The sequence below is a fragment of the Myxocyprinus asiaticus genome, chromosome 16 (genome assembly GCF_019703515.2).
Source record: "Myxocyprinus asiaticus isolate MX2 ecotype Aquarium Trade chromosome 16, UBuf_Myxa_2, whole genome shotgun sequence".
In the NCBI taxonomy this organism is placed as follows: Eukaryota; Metazoa; Chordata; class Actinopteri; order Cypriniformes; family Catostomidae; genus Myxocyprinus; species Myxocyprinus asiaticus.
Window position 1 is genome coordinate 19206716 of NC_059359.1, and position 22032 is coordinate 19228747.

At 43.7% G+C, this 22032-nt stretch overlaps 1 protein-coding gene across 1 annotated transcript; it reads right to left on the reverse strand.

Annotated features, from left to right (window-relative positions):
- Window positions 1-15860: 15860 nt before the first annotated feature.
- LOC127454249 (basic helix-loop-helix transcription factor scleraxis-like) lies at window positions 15861-20257 on the reverse strand. The gene is made up of 2 exons (XM_051721314.1): window positions 19694-20257; window positions 15861-15899 (listed from the first exon to the last, which is right to left on the reverse strand). The coding sequence occupies exons 1-2, from the start codon at window positions 20255-20257 to the stop codon at window positions 15861-15863; spliced, it is 603 nt and encodes a 200-aa protein (XP_051577274.1).
- Window positions 20258-22032: the final 1775 nt, after the last annotated feature.

The window sequence follows — 22032 nt, forward strand, 5'->3', positions numbered from 1 at the left end:
AACCTGGTCAAGATGGGCTAGGCCGAAAAGACATGGTTCCTTGCTGCCCCCATTTCCCAGGCTGGCCTATTCGGTGACACCGTCGAGGACTTTGCCCAGCAGTTCTTGGCAGTGAAGCAGCAGATGGAGGCAATCTGGCATATCCTGCCCCGGCTTGGCTCAAGATCCCGCACCCCGTCTGCTCGTCGCCAAGGGCGTCCCCCTGCGGTGACTGCACCGGCTCCGCTGCAGCCCGCCCCTTCAGCCCGGCCCCGGCGTGGAGTCCACCGCAGGAAGCAGATGCCACCCTTCTCACAGCCGGCGCCTAAGAACCCACGGAGGTTGTCAAAGCACCCCTGAGACGGGCGACACAGAGACGAGGGAACCCACTCACCTGGAGCTGGTAAAAAGACCACTCCATCCCCCAGTGGCGGAAAATCTTTTGTTGCCTTTTTGTTTGATTTCACCACATGCCCAAGTGGCTGCGGTACCCAACAGTTCAGCAAAAGAGCGGCTTCTTTCCTCCCTGGGTCACATACCCGGTGTGCACGGTCATCACCACGACTACCGTCCACAGGTTTTTTCTTGCAGGATTGGCACTCCAGCAGTGGCCTTTCTGCCCCTGAGCACCCAGCTGTGGCACACAGCCACCCCCATGCCATAACCATGGGTTACGAGGACAGGCCTAGAGACGTGCTCCCAGTCATGTTCACAGACTGTGATCCCTGGATGACTTTCCTCCTTAGCCCTCTGGCAGTTGAGTGTACAGATACACTCGCTGCTGGCCCAGTACATGCGCTAATGAGGCCATGTACTGAGGTAAGTGCTCCACATGTTCTGGTTCCCCAAAGGCGACCCCATGTGATATCTTCTGCAAAATCGTTTCCCTGTCAGTAAACTGCATCTTCCTTGGGCAGAGGCCCCTCTGCGCCCGGTCGCCATGCTTTGTAGAAATTCCTCCCCCTTCAGGTAGGACCTACCATGGGACCTCTCCACATGACATACTTCCGACAAGACTCAGTAAGACCACGTGATGTATTCCACTCAAAATACCCCTTCTGGGTACTTCTCGCTGACCCTCTAAAGCCTCTGCTCGCAAAAGCAATGACTCGCTCTGCTCCCCCCTGCTTTTGACTTAATACAGCTCCAAGGCCCTGATGACTCCCATCCATAGTGAGAATAAAGGGAAAGCCAAAGTCAGGGTAAGCGAGGACAGGTGGCGACATCAAGCATTGTTTCAATTTTTCAAATGCATCCTGGCATTCGCTACTCCACATGAACAGTTCAGAGGCTTTCCTTTTGTCTTCACTGCCCATTAGCGCATGCAAAGGTTTTGCTATTTGAGCAAACTTTGGCACGAACTGCCGGTAATAGCTCATAATTCCGATCAATTGTCTCACTTCCTTCACGCTCTTCGGGACAGGCTAAGTATCTAAGGCTCTCACCTTTTCACTGTCAACTTTGATTCCTTCAGAGGAAATCACGTGACCCAAAAATTTCACTTCAGCTCTGAAGAGAAAGCATTTGCTTGGTTTCAACTTTAGGCCATGGCGCTTCAGTCGATCAAAGACAAGCTCTAGTCTTTCACAGTGACTCTGGAAATCTTTGGAAAATACGATAATATCATCCAGATATATCAATAGAACATCAAAGACCAAGTCCTCGAGCACTACTCCCATAAGGCACTGGAAGGTGGCTGGTGCGTTGCACAGTCCGAATGGCATCCGCGTCCACTCAAATAGCCCGAACGGGGTAGTGACGGCTGTCTTTTCACGATCACTCTCGCTCACAGCTACCTGGAAATAGCTGGCCGTCAGATCTAAGGTTGAGAACTACTGAGCATTCCCCAGTGCGTCCAGAGATTCTTCCACTCTAGGAAGTGGATAAGCGTCTTTGCATGTGACTTGATTTAACCTTCTGTAATCAAAACAGAAGCGTACACTGCTGTCTTTTTTCACCACTATCACTGCTGGGGACACCCAGGGACTCGCACTCTCCCTAAGGATGTCTTGCGACACTAGGTCTTGCACGTGTTTTTTGAATTCTTGGAAAACATGTGGCGGTACTCGACAGTACCTTTGTTTTATTGGCAGAACATCACCAGTGTGAATATCACGCGTCACCACCTGTGTGTACCCGTAATCACTGTCACTTTTAGAGAATATGTCTCTGTACTTTGCCAACAACTGGTTTAGTTCCTCTCTTTGTGTGGGTGTGAGCTTTTCGTAATTCACCTGGACTGGTACTGGAGGATTGTCAGGGATTTCAACTGCTTGAAAATGTGCCACTCATCTAACATGAAGCATCCTTTCCTCTTCCTCAAACTCCAGTGTATTCTCAGTTAACACTTCCAGTGGCTTGGACACTACTGCCACTCTGCATCTTGGGTTAAGTCTAATGTTTCGCTCACTCGAATTCATTACATGCACAGGAACTTTTCCTCCTTCAGTTTTTGTTAGCACATTGGCCACCAGCAGCCCCTCTGGTAAACTTACACAGGTGGTGGGCTCAATTAATACCTGGCATTTCACTTTAGGTGGCACTCTGCAACGGCCTTCAAACACCTTTTCACTCAGTGGAGGGATGGTGATGGCCTGCTTTCCACCAACTTTAATGAATCCAATTTTACAATCAGGGCTCAGAGATTCAGTTTTCTCAACACTTGCTAGCATCCTTCTTATCTTTGCTTCTGCAGATCATCCATATTTGTTGGCTGTCTTTACGCCCTTTCCTGTCACAAACAGTGACTTAAACTCACTGATAATATTCATTCCAATGATTCCTGAAAGTCCTCTTATCTCTTCTGCTTCTGGGATGGTGTCTGTCAGCACAAATATGCACTTCCCTGGGAGAACCTTTCCCATACACTCCACATCAGCGTATAAACATCCTAGCACAGGAATGTTGAGTCCATTAGCTGTGGTGAGTCTAACCTAGTGGGCAGATTACAATTTCAGAGTGCTTCCTAAAGTGTGACTCCGTAATAGTGGATACTTCTGAGCCTGTATCCATCAAGCAGTTGGTCTCAACACCAGCTATTCTAATTTCAATAGTCAGACAGTCTCCAAATGCGCTGTTTTTCAACGTTTCCGTTACTTCATCAGTCCATTCAGCTACATAGCTCCTTATCATAGATGGCCCAGAGCTGGCTTGTGTTGTACAGGTTGGAACATTTCCTATGTTAGTTTCAGCCATCCTTTCAGAATGTCTAGGCTGATCAGACACCTTCGCTGCTTCAGCATCTTGTGTACAACGTCTATTAGTGTGCCCGGGTTCGCCACATGAATAACAGATGTATCGGCCATCGCTGTCCCTCAGGGTTGTCTTTTTGGATGGTTCTGTTGCAACCGTACCCTACTATTACCATTTACTGTCTGGTAAAGTTCTTCTTAATCACTCCGTGCAAAATTAACTCTAGTTCTAGCACACTTACAAGTGCACTAAAGTGATTCGTTGGAAAACAACATATCACGATCTATGACATGGTTCATAGATGACTCCAAAAACGCAGTATGATTCTACAAAAACTTAAATTCAGTATTACGCCAGAAACAACAATGTTCTGAATGAAACTCACAGCTTTAGCAACTCTCTTTTGTGCTCACGGCCAGTATCTAACACCGATCTCCGTTCAATGGCGTAATCAGCAAACTTCTGCTTCAACTACGTCTTCAGTTTCACACAATCACGTCGATGTACACTTAACTCACAAAACTTAAACTGACTGTGTGCCTCTGTCATCCTTTAAATTTCAGCGGAGAAAATGTCTACTTCTTACACAGCGATCACGGTGTATCTCTCTTCTCGCACCACGAGTACAGCGCGACTGTCTCATCCAACATCCAAGACGTGACTGACTACTTCTTCTTCTCTCTCACGCACAATGTAGACAGCACCACCCACCAAAATAAAAGTCCCTTAGAGAAAAATATATCACCGTTACAATTCCATAATTTTTTCATCAACATTGAGTGATTCCATAATTTTTTCCTCTACTTGATCTGGAAAAAAAATATGCCATTAATTAAAATGATGTAATTTAATTTGTTTGAAGGGTGTTTCACGAAGCCAGAATGTTCAGCTATTAAACAAAAATAGCTTTGTGTCATATCTGTGATTTGTGTATTTGCTACGAAGTAAAAAAGCTGGGTGAACATCCTCTAAGTGTGGTGATTCCATAATTTTTTCCAGGGGTTGTAATTAGAGACAATTATCTTTATCAATATTATCAATTAGCGAAAAAGTCATTTGTAGGTTGATTTCTCCAAAAAAGTGTAAACACTTCAGCTTTGTGGTGCTTTCAAAACAGTGCTCTTTTTGTTTGAGAACAACCAATCAACCAATGGCGTGATTTTGGGGCGGGAATATCTGTTTTTATGACATCTAAGATGTCTCCATTAGTTTTAAACATTGCCCACCAACATCTACTCAGTTTACTCACATAAAACATGTTCATGCTATATAACCAGAGGAGAACTGGCTCCCCAGCTCCCAAGGTTATTTTTCTCCATTAACAAACATCTTATGGAGTTTTGTGTTCCTTGCTACAGTTGCATTTGGCTTGCTTTCTAGGGGCCTAAAGGCAATAATTTTCAAGGCAAGATTTTCAATTGCTTTATTAATTTAAACCGCGCAAAATGAGGACTTTAAGACATTTCAGCATTTTCTATTACAGCATAATTTTCCGTGAAGCTGCTTTGAAAGGATATGTGTTGTGAAAAGTGCTATACAAATAAAAATGACTTGACTTTTTGTGCAGTTCAACTTCCAATCCCTTAACCTTAGTTAAACTATGAATATTGGACAAATTTTCAAGCAGAAAATGTTTTTAGTAGGCCCATTCGCCTGCCATGACAACAAGTCCCTACAGTGTCATCTCCAGCCACAGGGGATGATAAAGCGCTGTTGATGTTGGATAAAAGAAGCAGATGGAGAGGGAAGGAGTGAGTTAAATGATCTGAGAGCACTAGATCAGTCACAGTTCACAGACTCTATATTGAGCGAAATACGGCTGAGCTGAATGGAGGGATCCACTGAGTGTGGGAAACTTAAGTTTACTGAGATGAGACATAGAGAATGATGCTGAAGGTCTCTGAGAAGTTTAGTTGTGGCATTGTGTCAATCAGCATTGCAGACAATCACTCACAAAAATGCATTTAGATATTCAGTTTATAGGATAAGTTGTCATGAAGCATTCTCATAAAAGAAAATATGGGAAATAGAAGAGGGAAAAAGAGTTACACTGTATATAGTCTAATTTTCTGTATATAAAAATTATATAATATACAGAGGGGAGACTTGGACTAGTTGTCACATGAGGAAGTTGTCACAAGGGATACATCTCAGTAACTATGTTTTGAGTCAAAAGTCCAATTGCACAAATTCAAGTTTTCTTAAGTGGTTCTGTGTATTGGCTTCAAATGTATAGTTCAAAACTGCTGTAAATGATTATTATTTTAGTGAATTCTATTCTCCAGGGCCTGATTAACCATATGGGCAATTGGGCACGTGCCCAGGGGCACCACGTCCAGGGGGGCACCATGCAACAGAATTTTTTTAATTGACTTTGGTCTGTTTTTATATTAATGGTTATTAAAGTTTTTCAGTATCATTAATTAGGTATAAATTATTGTCCAGGGTTCTGGACCACTAACAAAGAAGATGACGCTGTCAAGGGGCACCTGTTACTTTTCTTAGCATTGGCCAGGACGGGCCTATCACAGTAATTTATTATTTCTGGATGATGATTTAAAAAAAATATTTTAAGGCTGATTTCTATTACAGGTATGAATCCTTGCAATTATCAATTTTTATTAAATTTGCTATCCAGTGTAAAAATTTTTCCAATGAGATATAAAACATTCTAAGGCACTAAATGTGTTCATTACCAGGGGCACTATGGAGTCTTAATGCGGCCCTGCTATATTCTACATGCTAAAATTCCAGTGTCATCATGGTTTTGTAGTAGCTGTTGGATAAACCATTAAATAGCTTATAATATTCTATTTAATAGCAGATTCTGTTACAACAGTAGTGTTTTGAATGGATCAATCTGACACATTGCTTGGCTGACTGGTGTGAGTCTGATACTTAGTCAACTTTGCTTTTTAATGCTGTATCTGTCTGTCAGCCATAATCAGTGCAATCTAATTTCTTTCATTCAGATTATGTAAATTTTATTCAACATAATTTGGTTGGATTAGGTCAAATCAATGTAGGCTACTATAGTAGTTTTAACTCAACTTTATTAAGTTTGTAAAACAAAATTGACTCATGTTTAATTTAATTAACTTTCTTATGTTGGTCCAACTTAATTAATATTATTAGTCATTAGTATATGCCAGGTGAGCAAAAGTAAGGACAATGCACTGTCATTTTGATAGCAACTGCTAATAGAGCTAAGCAGCACTCGAATTAAACCACTTAAAAGGGAAAGTCCATCCTCAACCTAAGCACAAGCACCTAACAAACACTCTTTAATAACAGAACATTAAACATGAAAAAATCTCCATGTATACTCAAAACTGCATAAAATAACGTCATGGTTACTTCTGTAACCTCCGTTCCCTGATGGAGGGAATGAGACGTTGTGTTGATGTAGTGACACTAGGGGTCACTCTTGGGAGCCCCAAGCACCTCTGCTTTTTGAAAAAAAGGCCAATGGGAATTGGCGAGTGGAATTTGCATGCCACTCCCCCGGACATATGGGTATAAAAGGAGCTGGTATGCTACCACTCATTCAGGTTTTGTGCTGAGGAGCCGAGACCAGGTTCCGGCCATTTCAGTGGGTAGTTCAGCATTGTGGCAAAAGGGACACAATGTCTTGTTCCCTCAATCAGGGAACGGAGGTTATGAAAGTAACCATGACATTCCCTATCTGTCACTCACTCGACGTTGTGTCGATGTAGTGACACTAGGGGTCCCTATACAAAATGCCACAACTAGCTGAACTGTGTTACGTGAACTGGCGGTGCATGACGGGCAGACCGCTGTGTGCCTCGTAGCCAGCACACCAGACCGTCACGTAACCTCCCCCAATGCTCTTATAAGCATCGAACGGTCCTTCAGGAACAAGTCGACTGCCCAACAATAGGGACAGGCTAGCCCAGCCAAGGACTGTTTTCCTCTCTTTTCTCCCCAAAAAGAGTGGAATTTGTTAACCGACTGGGAGCCATAAGCGTCTACGTCAGGGGGTGTCCCTCCCAAGGGGAAGACAGAGCGGAGACACACCCCGCCCAAAAAGAGGGGGGGGGGGGTATTTTGAGTGGAATATGTCACATGGTTTTACCGAGTCTTGTCAGAAGTATGTCATGTGGAGAGGTCCCATGGTAGGTCCTACCTGAAGGGGGAGGAGTTTCTACAAAGCATGGCGACCAGGGGCAGAGGGGTCTCTGCCCAAGGAAGAGGCAGTTTACCGACAGGGAAACGATTTTGCGGAAGATATGACATGGGGTCACCTTCGGGGAACCAGCACATGTGGAGCACCTACCTCAGTACAGGGCCTCATTAGCGCATGTACTGAGCTGGCAGCGAGTTTCTCCACAAACTTAACTGCCAGAGGGCTAAGGAGGAAAGTCATCCAGGGATAACAGTCTGTGAACACGACTGGGATCGCACGTCTTCACCTCAAGGGAGGGGAAAGGCGCTATGCGCAAGTGGTACACCCGACCAGCTGTCCCGGAACTTACCTGCTCGTGCCTGCCAATTCACGGGACGAGACCAGCTCAACCCAGAGATTGTAGAACCTCACAAAGGTGTTGGGTGCTACCCAGCCTGCTGCTCTGCAGATGTCTGCCAAAGAGGCGCCACTGGCTAGGGCCCAGGAGGCCGTCACACTCCTGGTAGAGTGGGCTTGTAACCCCGCAGGGGGTGGCACGTCCTGAGCCTGATATGCCATTGCGATGGCATCAATGACCCAATGGGCGATCCTCTGTATGGAGACAGCACTTCCTTTCCACTGTCCACCAAAGCAGACAAATAGCTGCTCAGAGCTTCTAAAGCTCTGCGTGCGATCCAAATCGATGCGTAAAGCTCCCACCAGACACAGCAACGCCAAGGCTGGGTCTGCCTCCTCCTGGGGCAGCGCTTGCAGATTCACCACCTGATCCCTAAAAGGGGTCGTGGGAACCTTGGGCACATAGCCCGGTCAGAGTCTCAGGATCACGTGAGAGTTACCTGGACCAAATTCCAGGCACGATTCACTGACAGAGGATGCCTGCAGGTCCCCTACCCTCTTGATGGAAGTGAGCGCAGTCAGGAGGGCAGTCTTCAAAGAGAGTGCCTTAAGCTCAGCTGACTCCAAGGGCTCAAAGGGAGCTCCCCGTAGACCCCGAAGGACTACAGAGAGGTTCCACGAGGGGAAGAGGTGCAGTCTGGAGGGATTCAACCTCCTAGTGCCTCTCAGGAACCTGATGATCAAGTTGTGCTTCCCCAAGTACTTACCATCTACTGCATCATGATGAGCTGAAATAGCAGCTACATACACCTTCAAGGTGGAGGGGGACAGCCGCCCCTCCAGCCTCTCCTGCAGGAAGGAAAGCACCAATCCGACTGTGCATCTCTGGGGGTCTTCGCGTCGGGAAGAACACCACTTAGCGAACAGACGCCATTTCAAGGCATACAGGCACCTCGTAGAAGGAGCCCTAGCCTGAGTGATCGTGTCTACCACCGTGGGTGGTAGGCCACTTAGGTCTTCCACATCCTGTCCAAGGGCCAGTCTTGGAGATTCCAGAGGTCTGGTTATGGGTGCCAGATGGTGCCCCGTCCCTGAGAAAGAAGGTCCTTCCTCAGGGGAATTCACCGGGGGGGGGGGGGGGGGCTGTCACAAGGAGTGTGAGATCCAAGAACCACGTCTGGGTGGGCCAGTAGGGTGCTACTAGGACAATCTGCTCCTCGTCCTCCCAGACCTTGCACAGGGTCTGTGCAAGTAGGCTCACTGTTGGAAACATGTATTTGCGTAGTCCAGGGGGCCAGCTGTGTGCCAGCACATCTATACCGAGGGGTGCCTCGGTCAGGGCGTACCAAAGCGGGCAGTGGGAGGATTCCCGGGAAGCAAACAGGTCTACCTGTGCTCGACTGAGTCGACTCCAAATCAGCTGGACCAACTGAGGGTGGAGTTTCCACTCTCCCCTGAGGGTAACCTGACATGACAGCATGTCCGCTGTGGTGTTGAGGTCGCCCGGGATGTGAGTGGCTCGTAGCAACTTGAGGCGCTGCTGACTCCAGAGGAGGAGATTGCGGGCGAGTTGTGACATGCAACAGGAGCATAGACTGCCTTGACGGTTGATGTACGCCACCATCGCTGTGTTGTCCGTCCAGACCAACACATGCTTGCCCTGGATCAATGGCCTGAACCTCCGCAGGGTGAGCAGTACTGCCACAAAATCTAGGCAGTCGATGTGCCAACGCAGCCGCGGGCCAGTCCAGGAGCCAGCGGCTGTGTGCCCATTGCACCCCAGCCCGCCTTGGAGGCATTTGTTGTAACCACAACACACCTGGAGACCTGCTCTATGGGAACCCCTGCCCATAGAAATGCAAGGTCGGTCCAAGGACTGAAGAGGCGGCGACAGATCGGCATGATGGCCACGCGATGTGTCCCACGGCACCATGCCCATCTCGGGACTCAAGTCTGAAGCCTGTGCTGAAGTGGTCTCATATGCATCAACTCGAGCAGTGTGGCCACCGCTGAGGATGCCATATGCCCCAGGAGCCTCTAAAAAAGTTTCAGTGGAACCGCTGTCCTCCGTCTGAACGCCTTCAGACAGTTCAGCACCAAATGTGCGAGCTCGTTCGTGAGGAGTGTTGTCATCGAAACTGAGTCCAACTCCAAACCGAGAAAAGAGATGCTCTGAACCGGGGAGAGCTTGCTCTTTTCCTAGTTGACCCAAAGCCCCAGTTGGCTGAGGTGCCAGAGCACGAGGTCCCTGTGTGTGCACAGCAACTCTTGAGAGTGAGCTAAGATTAGCCAGTCGTCGAGATAGTTGGGGATGCGGATGCCCACTTCCCTTAGCGGGGCAAGGTCTGCCTCTGTGACCTTCGTGAAGACGCAAGGGGACAAGGACAGGCCGAAGGGGAGGACCTTGTACTGGTACGCCTGGCCTTCGAAGGCAAACCGCAGGAAGGGTTTGTGTCGAGGTAAGACCGAGACGTGGAAGAACGCGTCCTTCAGGTCTACTGCCGCAAACCAATCTTGATGCCGGATGCTCGCTAGAATGCATTTTTGTGTCAGCATCTTGAACAGGAGTCTGTGCAAAGCCCGGTTCGGTACTCGAAGGTCCAGGATTGGACTTAACCCACCGCCTTTCTTCGGTACGATGAAGTAAAGTCTGTAGAACCCTTTCTTCATCTCAGCTGGAGGGACAGGCTCTATAACGCCCTTGCATTTATAAAGCCCCATGGCCATGCTGAGTCCAGGGACATAGAAGCACTTACCTGGCTCCTGCCGCCCACCATAAGATTGGCCGAGGAGGGGGGAGGAGGAATCTCGTCCCCGTAGTCCACCGGAACCAATCCCGTGTGGGCGTGTTTGTGCCACAGCTGGGCGCACAGGGGAAGGGGGTCTGCCGCTGGAGCGCCATACCTGCCAAAATGGAACGGTGGACGGTGGTCGTGACGACGGCCGTGTGCACCAGACATGTGACCCAGGAGACGAGGAAACCATTCTTTTGTCAAGCTTTTGGGTGCCGCAGCCTCCTGGGCATGCGGTGACAAAAGATTCTCCTCCCGGGGGATGGAGTGGTCTCCTCGCCCCTGTGTTGCCCATCTCGGGGGCGCTTAGAAGCCTTCCTTGGGTTCTTAGCAGCCGGCTGCAAGACGGGTGGTGTCTGCTTCCTGCGGAGCGCTCCACGCTGGAGCCGGCCCAGGGGGGTGGGCTGCGGCAGAGCCGGTGTTGTTGCTGCAGGAGGATGCCCTTGGCGATGAGCAGACAGGGTGCGGGGTCTTAAGCCGCGCTGGGGCAGGATATGTTGTAAGGCCTCCGTCTGCTTCTTCACCGCTGAGAACTGCTGGGCAAAGTCCTCGACGGTGTTGCCAAACAGGCCAACCTGGGAAATGGGGGCGTCAAGGAACCGTGCCTTGTCTGCCTCTCCCATCTCGACCAAGTTGAGCCAAAGGTGGCGCTTCTGGACAACCAGGGTGGACATCACCTGCCCGAGAGACCGCGCCAATCTGCATCAATCCCGGATCAGAACTACCCTCGTGCAGTTCTTTTAGCACCTTGGCTTGGTGTACTTGCAGGAGAGCCATGGCGTGCAGGGCGGAGTCGGCTTGTCCAGCGGCACCGCAGGCCACAGTCATCAGGGACGACGTAAACCTACAGGCCCTGGATGGGAGCTTCGATAGCTCATCATCTTCCCGAGCTCCGAACGAGAGGTCGAACTCACCCTGAGATGAGCCGGCGGTCTCATCCGAGAGCCCGACCAGGGCAAGCGAGCATGCTGGGGAATGGGAGGTCTGTGGGGGGATACCCGGCGGAGATGGTCCCATTGATGTCCCCAAATTGCCCCCAGTGCTAACTGACACAGCCTCAAACACGTAGGTAGAAGGACTGGTGCGGGAAGCTGCTGGGGTGGCCTGCTTTCTTACGAAAGCAAGCTGCGACTGCAACGTTGCCATGGTCATGTTCTCGCAATGAGGACATGACTCATCCACGAACGATGTCTCCACGTGGGCAGTGCCCAGACATGTAAGACAGTGATCGTGGCCATCAGAAGCAGAGAGATAACGACCGCAACCAGGAATAACACACAAACGGAAAGTCGTCTTTAAAAAGACGTTCTGTGTGTGCCGCTCTTTTTGTGAATGAAAATATACTCTTTTAGAATATACTCTCTTATTTTCACTCTGCCGAAGCGCCCAGGGGCATTCTCTGCACTCCACGGGTGCAGAGGGGGACAAGCCGCTGAAATGCGCCATAAATCCAGCAGTTTTGAGGTGCGTCTTTGGAGGGAATTTAATTCAATGCACTGAATACAACCGCTCGGCTCCGAAGAGAAAATCTGAGTGAGTGGTTGCATATCAGCTCCTTTTATACCCGTATGTCTGGGGGAGTGGCATGCAAATTCCACTCGCCAATTCCCACTGGCCTTTTTTCAATAAAGCAGAGGTGTTTGGGATTCCCAAGAGTGACCCCTAGTGTCACTACATCGACACAACGTCGAGTGAGTGACAGATAGGGAACATTTAATTTCAACATTCACCTCATCCACTTCCATGCAAAGCATGCTGGGAAATGGAAATCCCCTGCCGTGTTTCATCAAGTCTACAAAAAGTATTCATGTAGTCCAAATTCAAATGGATTATGTAAATTTTAGTTTGACCAATTTAATCTGACAGAACGCAATGAAGTCAAGTTGTGACAAAATGTTTTTGAATTGTGTTGCTTTAGCTAATTTTAATTAAGTAAACTTAACAACCTGCAAAAATCATTTTTTGTGTGTGTTTTTGATTAGCGGTATTTGCAGTATTTATATTTATCTTAACATTAGTCTTGACCCTGTTAATATTAGAAGCATATGTGGCTGTTCGTATTGTGTCTGTGTATTGATGCATTGTAGGATATGTTGGCTGAGTGAAATGAAATCTGTTAATTCAACAGATGTTTTATAGCCAATACAATTACAACTAAGGCTGTCAATTCAACTAATTAATTTAGTACAATTAATTAGAATTGTGATAAATGTGATTGCAAAATGAATTGCTGTGGATTGTATGCCAGAGATAAGCTTCTGTTCATTTATTGACTTCTAAAGCCTTTTTTGTATTGTTTATTCAACGCTTAACTCGTCTGCTATAATGATGTGTTTGAATATGCTAGTCCCAGACTGCTTGAGTGTGAATGCGTGTGAGCGATTGTGGTCAGAGTTAAAGTAGAGGACACTGTCTTCTTCCAGATCACATCTACACTGAATTTACAGAACCAGACTTGCTACTGCTTCCCCACCCCATTCATCTTCCAATCTCTCCCCTCACTCTCACATCCACAAATTTGAGTCCACTGATTCCCTCAGGCTCGAGATGTAACCTTGACTTATACATAATTTGGTGTACTCATAAATAACTGTTGTTTTATCAATGTTTAATTGACATAAATAAATATAATAATAATAACAATCCAGTTACAATTTCAGACAAATCTTTAGCATTATGTTTGCTTGCAGTGTAGGAATGTGTTCTGATATCAGAAATGTATTTGTTTTTTGACATCATCAACATACAGTGGCCCCAAAAAGTAATTTGATACTTAAAGTCCTTGCATTAAAAAAAAACAAAAAAACAAAAAAACAAAAACAAAGCATGTAGCACCTATTTTAAAGAAAGATAACACAAGCACACACAAAACATTTTACAAAAATAAGCTATGTTTCAAATTGTATTATATATGAAATTATATATTATAAAACAATATATACAGTTTATATATAGTAACCACTTTCACACATGAAACATGGTAAATTGCAGTAACATTGTTGGACTGCCTTTAGTAAATGTACCACATCTGCTATTCACACATGCAATGGCTTTACTTTTTTTCCCATTTTGCTACCATTCACACGTCAGCACCAAAATGCCATTAAACTCTAATGTAGTTAGTTATTTTATCAGTCGACAAATGTCTTCATCCGCTCGAATGAAGAGAAGCATTTTTAGGCTGGATTACACTACACCCAATCTAAAAATACTAGATACCGACTACATAAATGGCTACAGTGAAAAATAACTGACACACTAAACGACTGAGGATCACTCCAGCTGTCAAGTCGATTCAATTACAAACTCACGTGGAAACACACACCCCTGTTCTAGGAGACACACGACAGATGTAAACAAACATGGATGTACAGGAGCGCTGTGGTTGAGGTTGCTGCTTCTCTGTTCTCAGTCTCAAAAGAAACGGGCCTAGCGCATTTGGGTGTGGTCTTGGGTTTATAGACGGAGACTGCAACGCGAGTTGGAGGTGAGTGGCGTTAAATGTTTAGTTCAACTTTGAGTGCTTTTTTGCCATCTCCATTTCTTCGAGGTCCATTGTTGTGGCCGCGTGCTGTCGATTTCCATTGGCTGCTCACTATATGACTTCAGAAGTGAGTCGTGGAGCATCATACACTATGAGATTTCCTCAATAGTTGGCTCAGTAATATTACATATGTTTTATATCCACCGACTAAATGGAATAATTTCACTATATGTCCATTTTAAGAAATTTTTTGACTCCAGAGTAACAGAATCATCTCCATCTTACGTCAGCGCGTCCTGACCTTGTATGTTCTCAAACCGTTCATCTTATGACTCTGTCGCTTATCGCTTCAAAACTGAACTTTTCAGGTAATGTTACAACTTCTTATTCAGGGAAATAGCCAGAGCTAAATTTACTGGTATTTTCAAATGTTTCGTGTTCACACATGACCTCTAAACTGAAAATTTAAGTTAATTTTCTGGAAAAGGCTGTACATTAAGTTACTCAGCTAGGACACTGTCACTGTCTGTGTAGACTTGCAGGGGACTGACTTCCTCCAAAAATTAGTTGACATGCAAAATTCAATGCAAAAATGGCTTAGAAATGTGAGATCTGAGAAAAGCTCTAGCATCATTTGTTTGTGAATGCTAATGCAATGACATCCAGACATTTTTAATTGCAGATTAACTGTCCAAAAATGTCCAAATACTTTTGGGAGCTACTGTAGAAAAAAACTTCTATGTAGTGCATTCACAATATATACAGCATAGGAACAAAAGAGGTAATAAAGGGTCCATGTTCCTTATGTGAAATTGAACTGTTGCAACAAGTTACTCTTTTCGTTCTTATTTGTCTTGTGCTATTTTTAAATCTTCCTTCAGTATTGTGAGTCAAGGTATTGCCAACTTTCTACCAGCCAAATATGGGACATTCCAGCTCTAATTATGGGACTCCCCCCCCCCAGTGGTGCTCATGTGGGAGACACTGTGCAACAGTTGTAGAGGTCTACCTAGAGCTTGTTTACATAGGAAATTAATGGAAAAACAGTGCGGATGGACGCAAAATGCGTTTTGTGTGAATGGCCCCAAAAACACTTAAAAAAACCCCCCGCTTTAATACAACGACAAGGAAGAACCAAATTTCTATCTTTCTTCACTTTTAATAAACTAAGTTTTGCCAAAAGAACAAAGCTCCAATCAATGGAGATAGACAATATTTTTTTGTCAAGCGTTTTCTTCCCCATAATTAAGACTTTTCTGTTTTTAAAATTTTTAAATGCACACCAGTTTTGTGCATTAATCTGACTGCCCACCAGATTCTGGGGGCATCAGTTTGTAGCAGCATATGACGCTGTACAAATAGTATAAATAAATTAATTGATCTGAATTGTTTTATTGAGCTTTTCTCCGGCCATTTCTGCCAAGTGTGGCGTCTGTGTACCGGAGCAACAGCCGATTTCTAACAAAACTCATGCGAAAGGTGTGTGTTTTAGGTCCATTTTCAGCAATTTGGGAGTGAGACACTAAAATAAGGGACAAATGGCATCATGTGTGGATTTCATATGGAACACAGTTTTGTCCCCTTAAACACAGGACTATTCCGAATTATACAGAATGGTTGGCAACCCTACAAGGTGTAGTCTTCTGTCCCTAATACTTTTATACAAAAGTCTTTCAGCTCTGTATAAAGCACAAAAATAAAGAGGTTATGATAAAATTCACATAGTTCTTGGCTTCTAAATTTGGAAATGCAGAAAGGCTGTTCAGCTATCCATAATAATGCAATCCATAAGGAAGTTTATACTGTTGTAACTGGATTAAGCTGAGTTACATTCATGAGCTTATTTACAGAAAATGTACATTTAATGTGCAGTTCAGGGAGACGTGCTTCTTCTGACAGATGCGATGGGAATACTCCTCCCTTTTCCTCATCAACTTCTTAACGCTCTTTTTCTTTCTCTGTCTTTGTTCTGAAAGAAAAAACAAAGTGATCAGAGAATAACTAGCTTGTAGGTTAAAGGGTCTTTATACATCATGTACATTCATTCATTTTACAGACACATAAAAACAATTATCTCATTAGATTTATAAACAAATTAAGACACTGATGAGCATTTGAACTCTGACCGTCATTATTAACAAGTCGGATTTATTCAGATGTCTGAACTGTAATCGGTTATATCTCAAAAATAGTGCTCTTTTAGGGAATCTGATCTCCTTGGACTGTAGAGGTCTTGCTATGAAGTCATCTTTGGGTGCAGATCACCTCATTTTTTCCCACTCTCACAGAGTGCAGAGTGACCCACCTGGTACATATTAATCAGTACTCAATGCTGAGTGTGTGTGGTGAGGTGCCACTATAGTGGCACTGAGTCTGGCATGTTGGTTTTTGTGTAATTGACTGGTGCTACAGAAGGTGCATAAAATCTGTTCATTCAATAATCCATATCAGTTTACAAAACATACTTTTAGGGATTATAATGGCTCTCTGGCAATAATACGTGGTGCACATGTTCATGTGTGTTTGTGTACATGCTAAGATATACTGTAGCTATAGTACAGGGACAGAATTGTCCACAAAATTGAGCTAAATCTGACAAAACCTCCCTTGGGAATATTTGGGGATGTCCTTATTTGGGGAAATTATTAATAAATAAAGCAAATAATGGTTTTAATATTATAATTTCTCTGTTCTAAAAATGCTAAAGAAATTATTTTGGGTTAGTCTATAGTAATTCTTATTAACTATATCATACAGTTAGCTCATAACACAAAATTAAGTGCTCTCAGCTGATAAAACAAAGTCTTTAAAAAGTTTGGCTTTAAACATTGAACTTTTAAGTTTGAGTTCATCAGCTCTCACTAATTGGCTGCAGCCGATTAAATTTTGATTAATAAATATATAATCCTCTATGAAACACAGCCACTAGATGAAAGGATGAACTGAGTGTTTTCATTAAACCATGGTGTTTAACGGGTCTGTTCAGGATTAGTCTCTGTAATGATGATGAGGGTGTTGAAGGAAGGCTTTGGTGGAACTCAGGACATACGTGAACCGCACAGGAAGACGTTCAGTTTGTCATGGGAATAGAACAGATGTTTCTAGTGGACTGCACACACACAGTAGACAAATAACAACTTGTGCACAATGTTTTCATGTCATTTTGTTAAAACTCTTGCACATTTCAGAATAATTCTGTTTGTAAGTGTACCTCTCTTATGTCATTCATACATCGTTATGAGAGTTTTGTCTAGACCCAAATGAATCCTTTGTTTTCACCACAGAGGTTCATGTAAACACTTTAAATTAGAATGTGGTAGAGGTTAATTCATGTGGTCACAGTCAAACCAAGCGTTCAGGGTTTTGCCAACTTTCAGTGCCAGAATGATCTGTATTTATGATCTGATGACATCAAGAAATGATGCTAATGTAAGCTCAAAAGGCTATGCATAAATATCTGCTTTCCTGTCAATTGCACTCAGAACTTTTCATTGTTTCAGACAAAATAATATTATGGTAAATGACACTGCAACTCAAACATAAACTTAAAATTTTACTAAAAGAAAGGTCAGAATTACATGAGTGAATAACAATGCTCTGACCTGTCAGTTAATAACAATTTGTTATTAACTGTAATAACATTGTAATAAACAAGTAATAGCATGTTGCTACAGTAACTGTTGATTGAAGAGACAGAGAGAAACATAAATGATATAACACTGTAAATCTGTAAAAATTACAGTGAAAAACTGGCAGCTGTGGTTGCCAAAACTTTACCATAAAAAATATAGTGAAAATGTATCACACTGTAAAAATAATTCCTCTGCAGTGCCCCCTGGAGTGAGTTATTTTTTGCATGTGACACTGCACAGCCGGTAGAGGTGAGCAGAGTGTAGACGAGTATTTTTTTAATTATTTTATTTACATTTTTTATTTCTTGTCATAAAAGAAGTACTGTTTATAATATAGTAAACATATGAACAAATGGGATATGTCTGCTGTACTGTTTTTATTTTATTTATTTAGTTTTTATAGCTGTAAAAAACAAATGAACAAATAATATCAGTAGTCCGGTTTGCCTATGCATTGTTTGACATCTCAGACATGTGTGTGTGTGTGTGTGTGTGTGTGTGTGTGTGCGGGTATTTATAACTTTGTGGGACCAAATGTCCCCATAAGGATAGTAAAACCCGAAATTTTTGTCCCCACAAAAAACTGTTTCAAGAAAGCCGTTTTTTTCCCCATGAGGAAAACAGCTTATAAATCACACTAAACTATGTTTTTTGAAAATGTAAAAATGCAGGACGTTTTTTGTGAGGGTTAGGTTTAGGGGCAGGTTTAGGGTTAGGGGATAGAATCTATAGTTTATACAGTAAAAAAAACATTATGTCTATGGAAAGTTCCCATAAAACATGGAAACCAGTGTGTGTATGTGTGTGTGTGTTAGGGTGTGTGTGTGTGTCAGGGATGGATTATGACTTGCAAAGGCCCCAGGGCCAATTATCTCCAAGGGCCCCCCTCCCCTCCCACCATTTTTTTTACATAGCAACTGGCCCAAAAGGGCCGTTTTCATTGTTGATGGGTTTTCATGCGGGGGGATCGCCAAACTGGATCACGCAATCTTAAAGCCCAGGGCCCCCCAGGCAGTAGTCAAGGGCCCCTGGGCACTGGCCCCATTAGCCCGGTCGGTAATCCATCCCTGGTGTGTGTGTGTGTGTGTGTGTGTGGGTGTGTGTGTGTAACAAGTGCTAATATAAACAGACTTGGTTGCATGCATGGATAATTGCGCTCAATTTAAGAGTTTTGTCGAGACAACTAAATAAACCATTGACAACATTTTTATTTTTAGTAATCTGGATTTAAAAGGTTTTTTTCAAATAACTTTAATATTGTGACACACAAGGCTACCCAGGATGCAATGCAGGACCTAAATATTTGATGGTTAAGTTCTGATTATAGACCTTTATGAACACCAGGCTAGACATCCAGTAGTTTGAATGGGAGGCAAAAAGTTTTCAATACAAAACTCAGTAATGGTGACACTCAACAAACACCATTAAATAAAATATAAGCTATTAACATCACCACAAAACTATTAACTAACAGAACAAAAAAAAAAAATAAATAAATAAATTAAAAAAAACCCAGCACAAATGAAGTCACAAAAAAAAATAAGCCTACATCACTAACTTCATTATTATTCATGCTGCAATGTGTGCTGGGAGCTGGCAAATCTTTGCTTTTTCAGTAAACTTTGTTAAGTGAGTTGAAATGGCAAATACAATTGTTAATCCAACATAAGAACAAGTTAATTGAATCAAAACTTAACTATTTAAGATGGCATGAAATTTTAGTTGTCAACTCAAAAAAAGCTAGTTGATACAACTAAACCTTAAAATTAGTTTTGACAGTGCAGGCATTACACAATTTGGTGCCTGTATATGTTATACTTCACATACAGTAAATTTTCACCTTTAACTGTAAATTAATTAATACTTTTATCTTTTAGAAAACACAATTTTTTATCATATATTACCTTTAAATTAATCTGTTTTGTCGTAAAAAATAATATCAGTCTTCACATGTGTTAACCAGTTAAATTTGTATTTATTTATTTAAAAAAAAAAATTATAGTGCATGCAATTTATTACAAAAATACCCTGTTTTCAATAAGGGTTTGACTGGTCTATTAGTATATCAGTCAGATATGTACCTAACAAAGCACTCACACGTTTTGACAACTGCATTTAAGCGAGTACTCACCAGGCGTCTCTGGTTACTGAGGCAGAAGGTGCAGATTTGTCTGGGCTGGGAGTTCTCTGAGTCTGGGCTGGGCGTTGTGCTGTTCTGGAGGTTGTGATGGTGATGATACAAGGCTCCAGAGCTCCTGAAACAGGGCTGGCCGTCTCCACACTCCTCTCCGACCAGCAGGACATTCCCCAGGTGTGAAATATAGCTGGAGGCCAGCCGTAACGTTTCAATCTTGGACAGTTTCCGGTCGGCCGGCTCAGTGGGTATCAGTGTCCTTAAAGCGGTGAAAGCAGTATTCACGCTATTCGTGCGATCCCGCTCTCTGGCGTTTGCCACGTTCCGCTGTCGCACTTCGGTAAACTGAGCATGGAAATCTGTGGGAACTGCTACTGATCGGCAGCCATACCTCTTTTTGCAAGTGCCCAACTTCAAGGTTTTGTAGCCGTTGCCAGTCATACGGAAGGATTTGACATCGGATCCAGAGCCCTCGCTGCCGTTGTCATCATCCTCTGAGAGCATGCCGATCTCAGAGCACAGGAAGTGAGCTGGAGTTGGTTGCACCATAGCAGAAGACATGCTTACCTTCTATAGCACCTCACAGGTCCTCGGACCCTGCTCTTCGTCCTCACACCAGAGCACAAGAAGCCAAATCTTTCTAGTTCTAGTCTATGAAAGCACAGGGATTAACTTGGTCCCTTTTTCTAATCGTATACCCCAGCAAGTGGACACACTGTTGCGTCTTGCTTGAGTGTACATATAAATGACAAGCTTCTCCTGTACACATTCAGCCAATACAATCCTGCTTTAAGAATCCAGCCACGCTCTCAACCAATCCAGCAATGCTTGACTGAGTTCTGACTCACTCATTCATAAAAAAATACTCTTCTCTCCACTGTCATCTGTTATTTGGGGTAACAGCATGCTAAGCAACCTCCCAGAATATGTGTGCTCACATATGTGTGTGTGGCAGTGAGTGAGTGTGTGAGCTGAAGGTCCTTCACAGTTCCACGTGTGATTTTGGCTGAGCGTTTCCTTATGCCTTGGATTTATAGTCAGGGGGTGTGGCTGGGGTCCGCTCACCCTACAACCACCGCAGATGTGAAATCTAGTGAGTAAGTGGGAGAAATGAGAGAGGAAAGGGGGAATTTTCTCTCTCCCCCACCCCCTATACCCCCTCCCACCACCACCCAATTATTTTTGAAAATCTTGACCCTGAAGTTCTTCCACTGAAGATTAATCAATGTGAGAGATTAGTTCTTTGTTTTCAATGTAGTAAACTATTGGATCTTTTTCTTTAACACTACACTTTCAATTTCAATCCATTAATCCTCCAGGTTTCAAAAATTCTATGCCCTCTCACTCTTTCTGTCAAAATGTCTGCTCGTCAGAGCCAGACAATCATGAATCAATCAAAATCTCAACCCGAATACAGCATTCAGTCTGTGGAAGTTAGCCCAGATCATTTTGCCTTCGGCACCACATTTCAAGGGAGGCCTGAAAAATGATCGTGCAGTTGCTGAGGGGTAATGTCGCAGGATATTATGCAACATTCATAATATAAATTCTTCATCATTCTTATTCATTCAAAATATTAATTCTTTTGCGTGGAGACTGGCCACGAGCAGCTCTGGTGCTGATTAAACAGGAAATGCCCTGGGCTGAGGAGGGTTCTTAAAGTAAGCTCACAATTAAGCTCCTAATGGTTGTGTGGAGGCAAAACATTATGATATATGTAGTGTGGAACAAGTATGAAAATCTTTATGATAGTCACGGACACACAGATATTTTCAAATGCCATTCTTGTCAAGCTTTGCCAAAAATTGGCTTTTTCTTATCTTAAAAATAGTTTACCCATAAAATAAAATTTCTGTCATCATTTACTCACTCTCATGTTTTTCCAAACATAAACAAACATAAAGAGGATGTTAGCCAAAATATTTTGCATGTTTTTTTAGCAAAGGGAATAAAAGTAATTGTTGTTGTAGCACCTCTAGTGTTTATATCACCAGGAAACTGTTGCGATACATACAATGAGGCACATAAAAGTCATTTGGCAAAAATTAAGATATAGTAACATTTCTATGAGACCAGGTTCGTCATATGGTTTGGAACAACATGAGGGTGAGTAAATGATGACAGAATTTGAATTTTTTGGGTAACCTGTCTCACTAACAGTTTTTCAACCATTATACAGTCGTACTGCACACTTATATTTTGCATTCAGATTCAACAGTGTAATCACATGAAGAGGTCTTCTGCCATCTGCCATCACTAAAAACCCTTGTGAACTCACATAAGCCCGATGTATGCATCACAGAAATAGCCCCTACTGTGCATGCTGACACTGGATG

Excerpts from the sequence above, each read along its gene's own strand:
- LOC127454249 (XM_051721314.1), bottom strand. The coding sequence starts at position 20,257 with ATGTCTTCTGCTATGGTGCAACCAACTCCAGCTCACTTCCTGTGCTCT. Across the intron at positions 15,900-19,693 it reads TCAGTAACCAGAGACGCCTG|AACAAAGACAGAGAAAGAAA; the intron begins GTGAGTACTCGC and ends TTTTTCTTTCAG.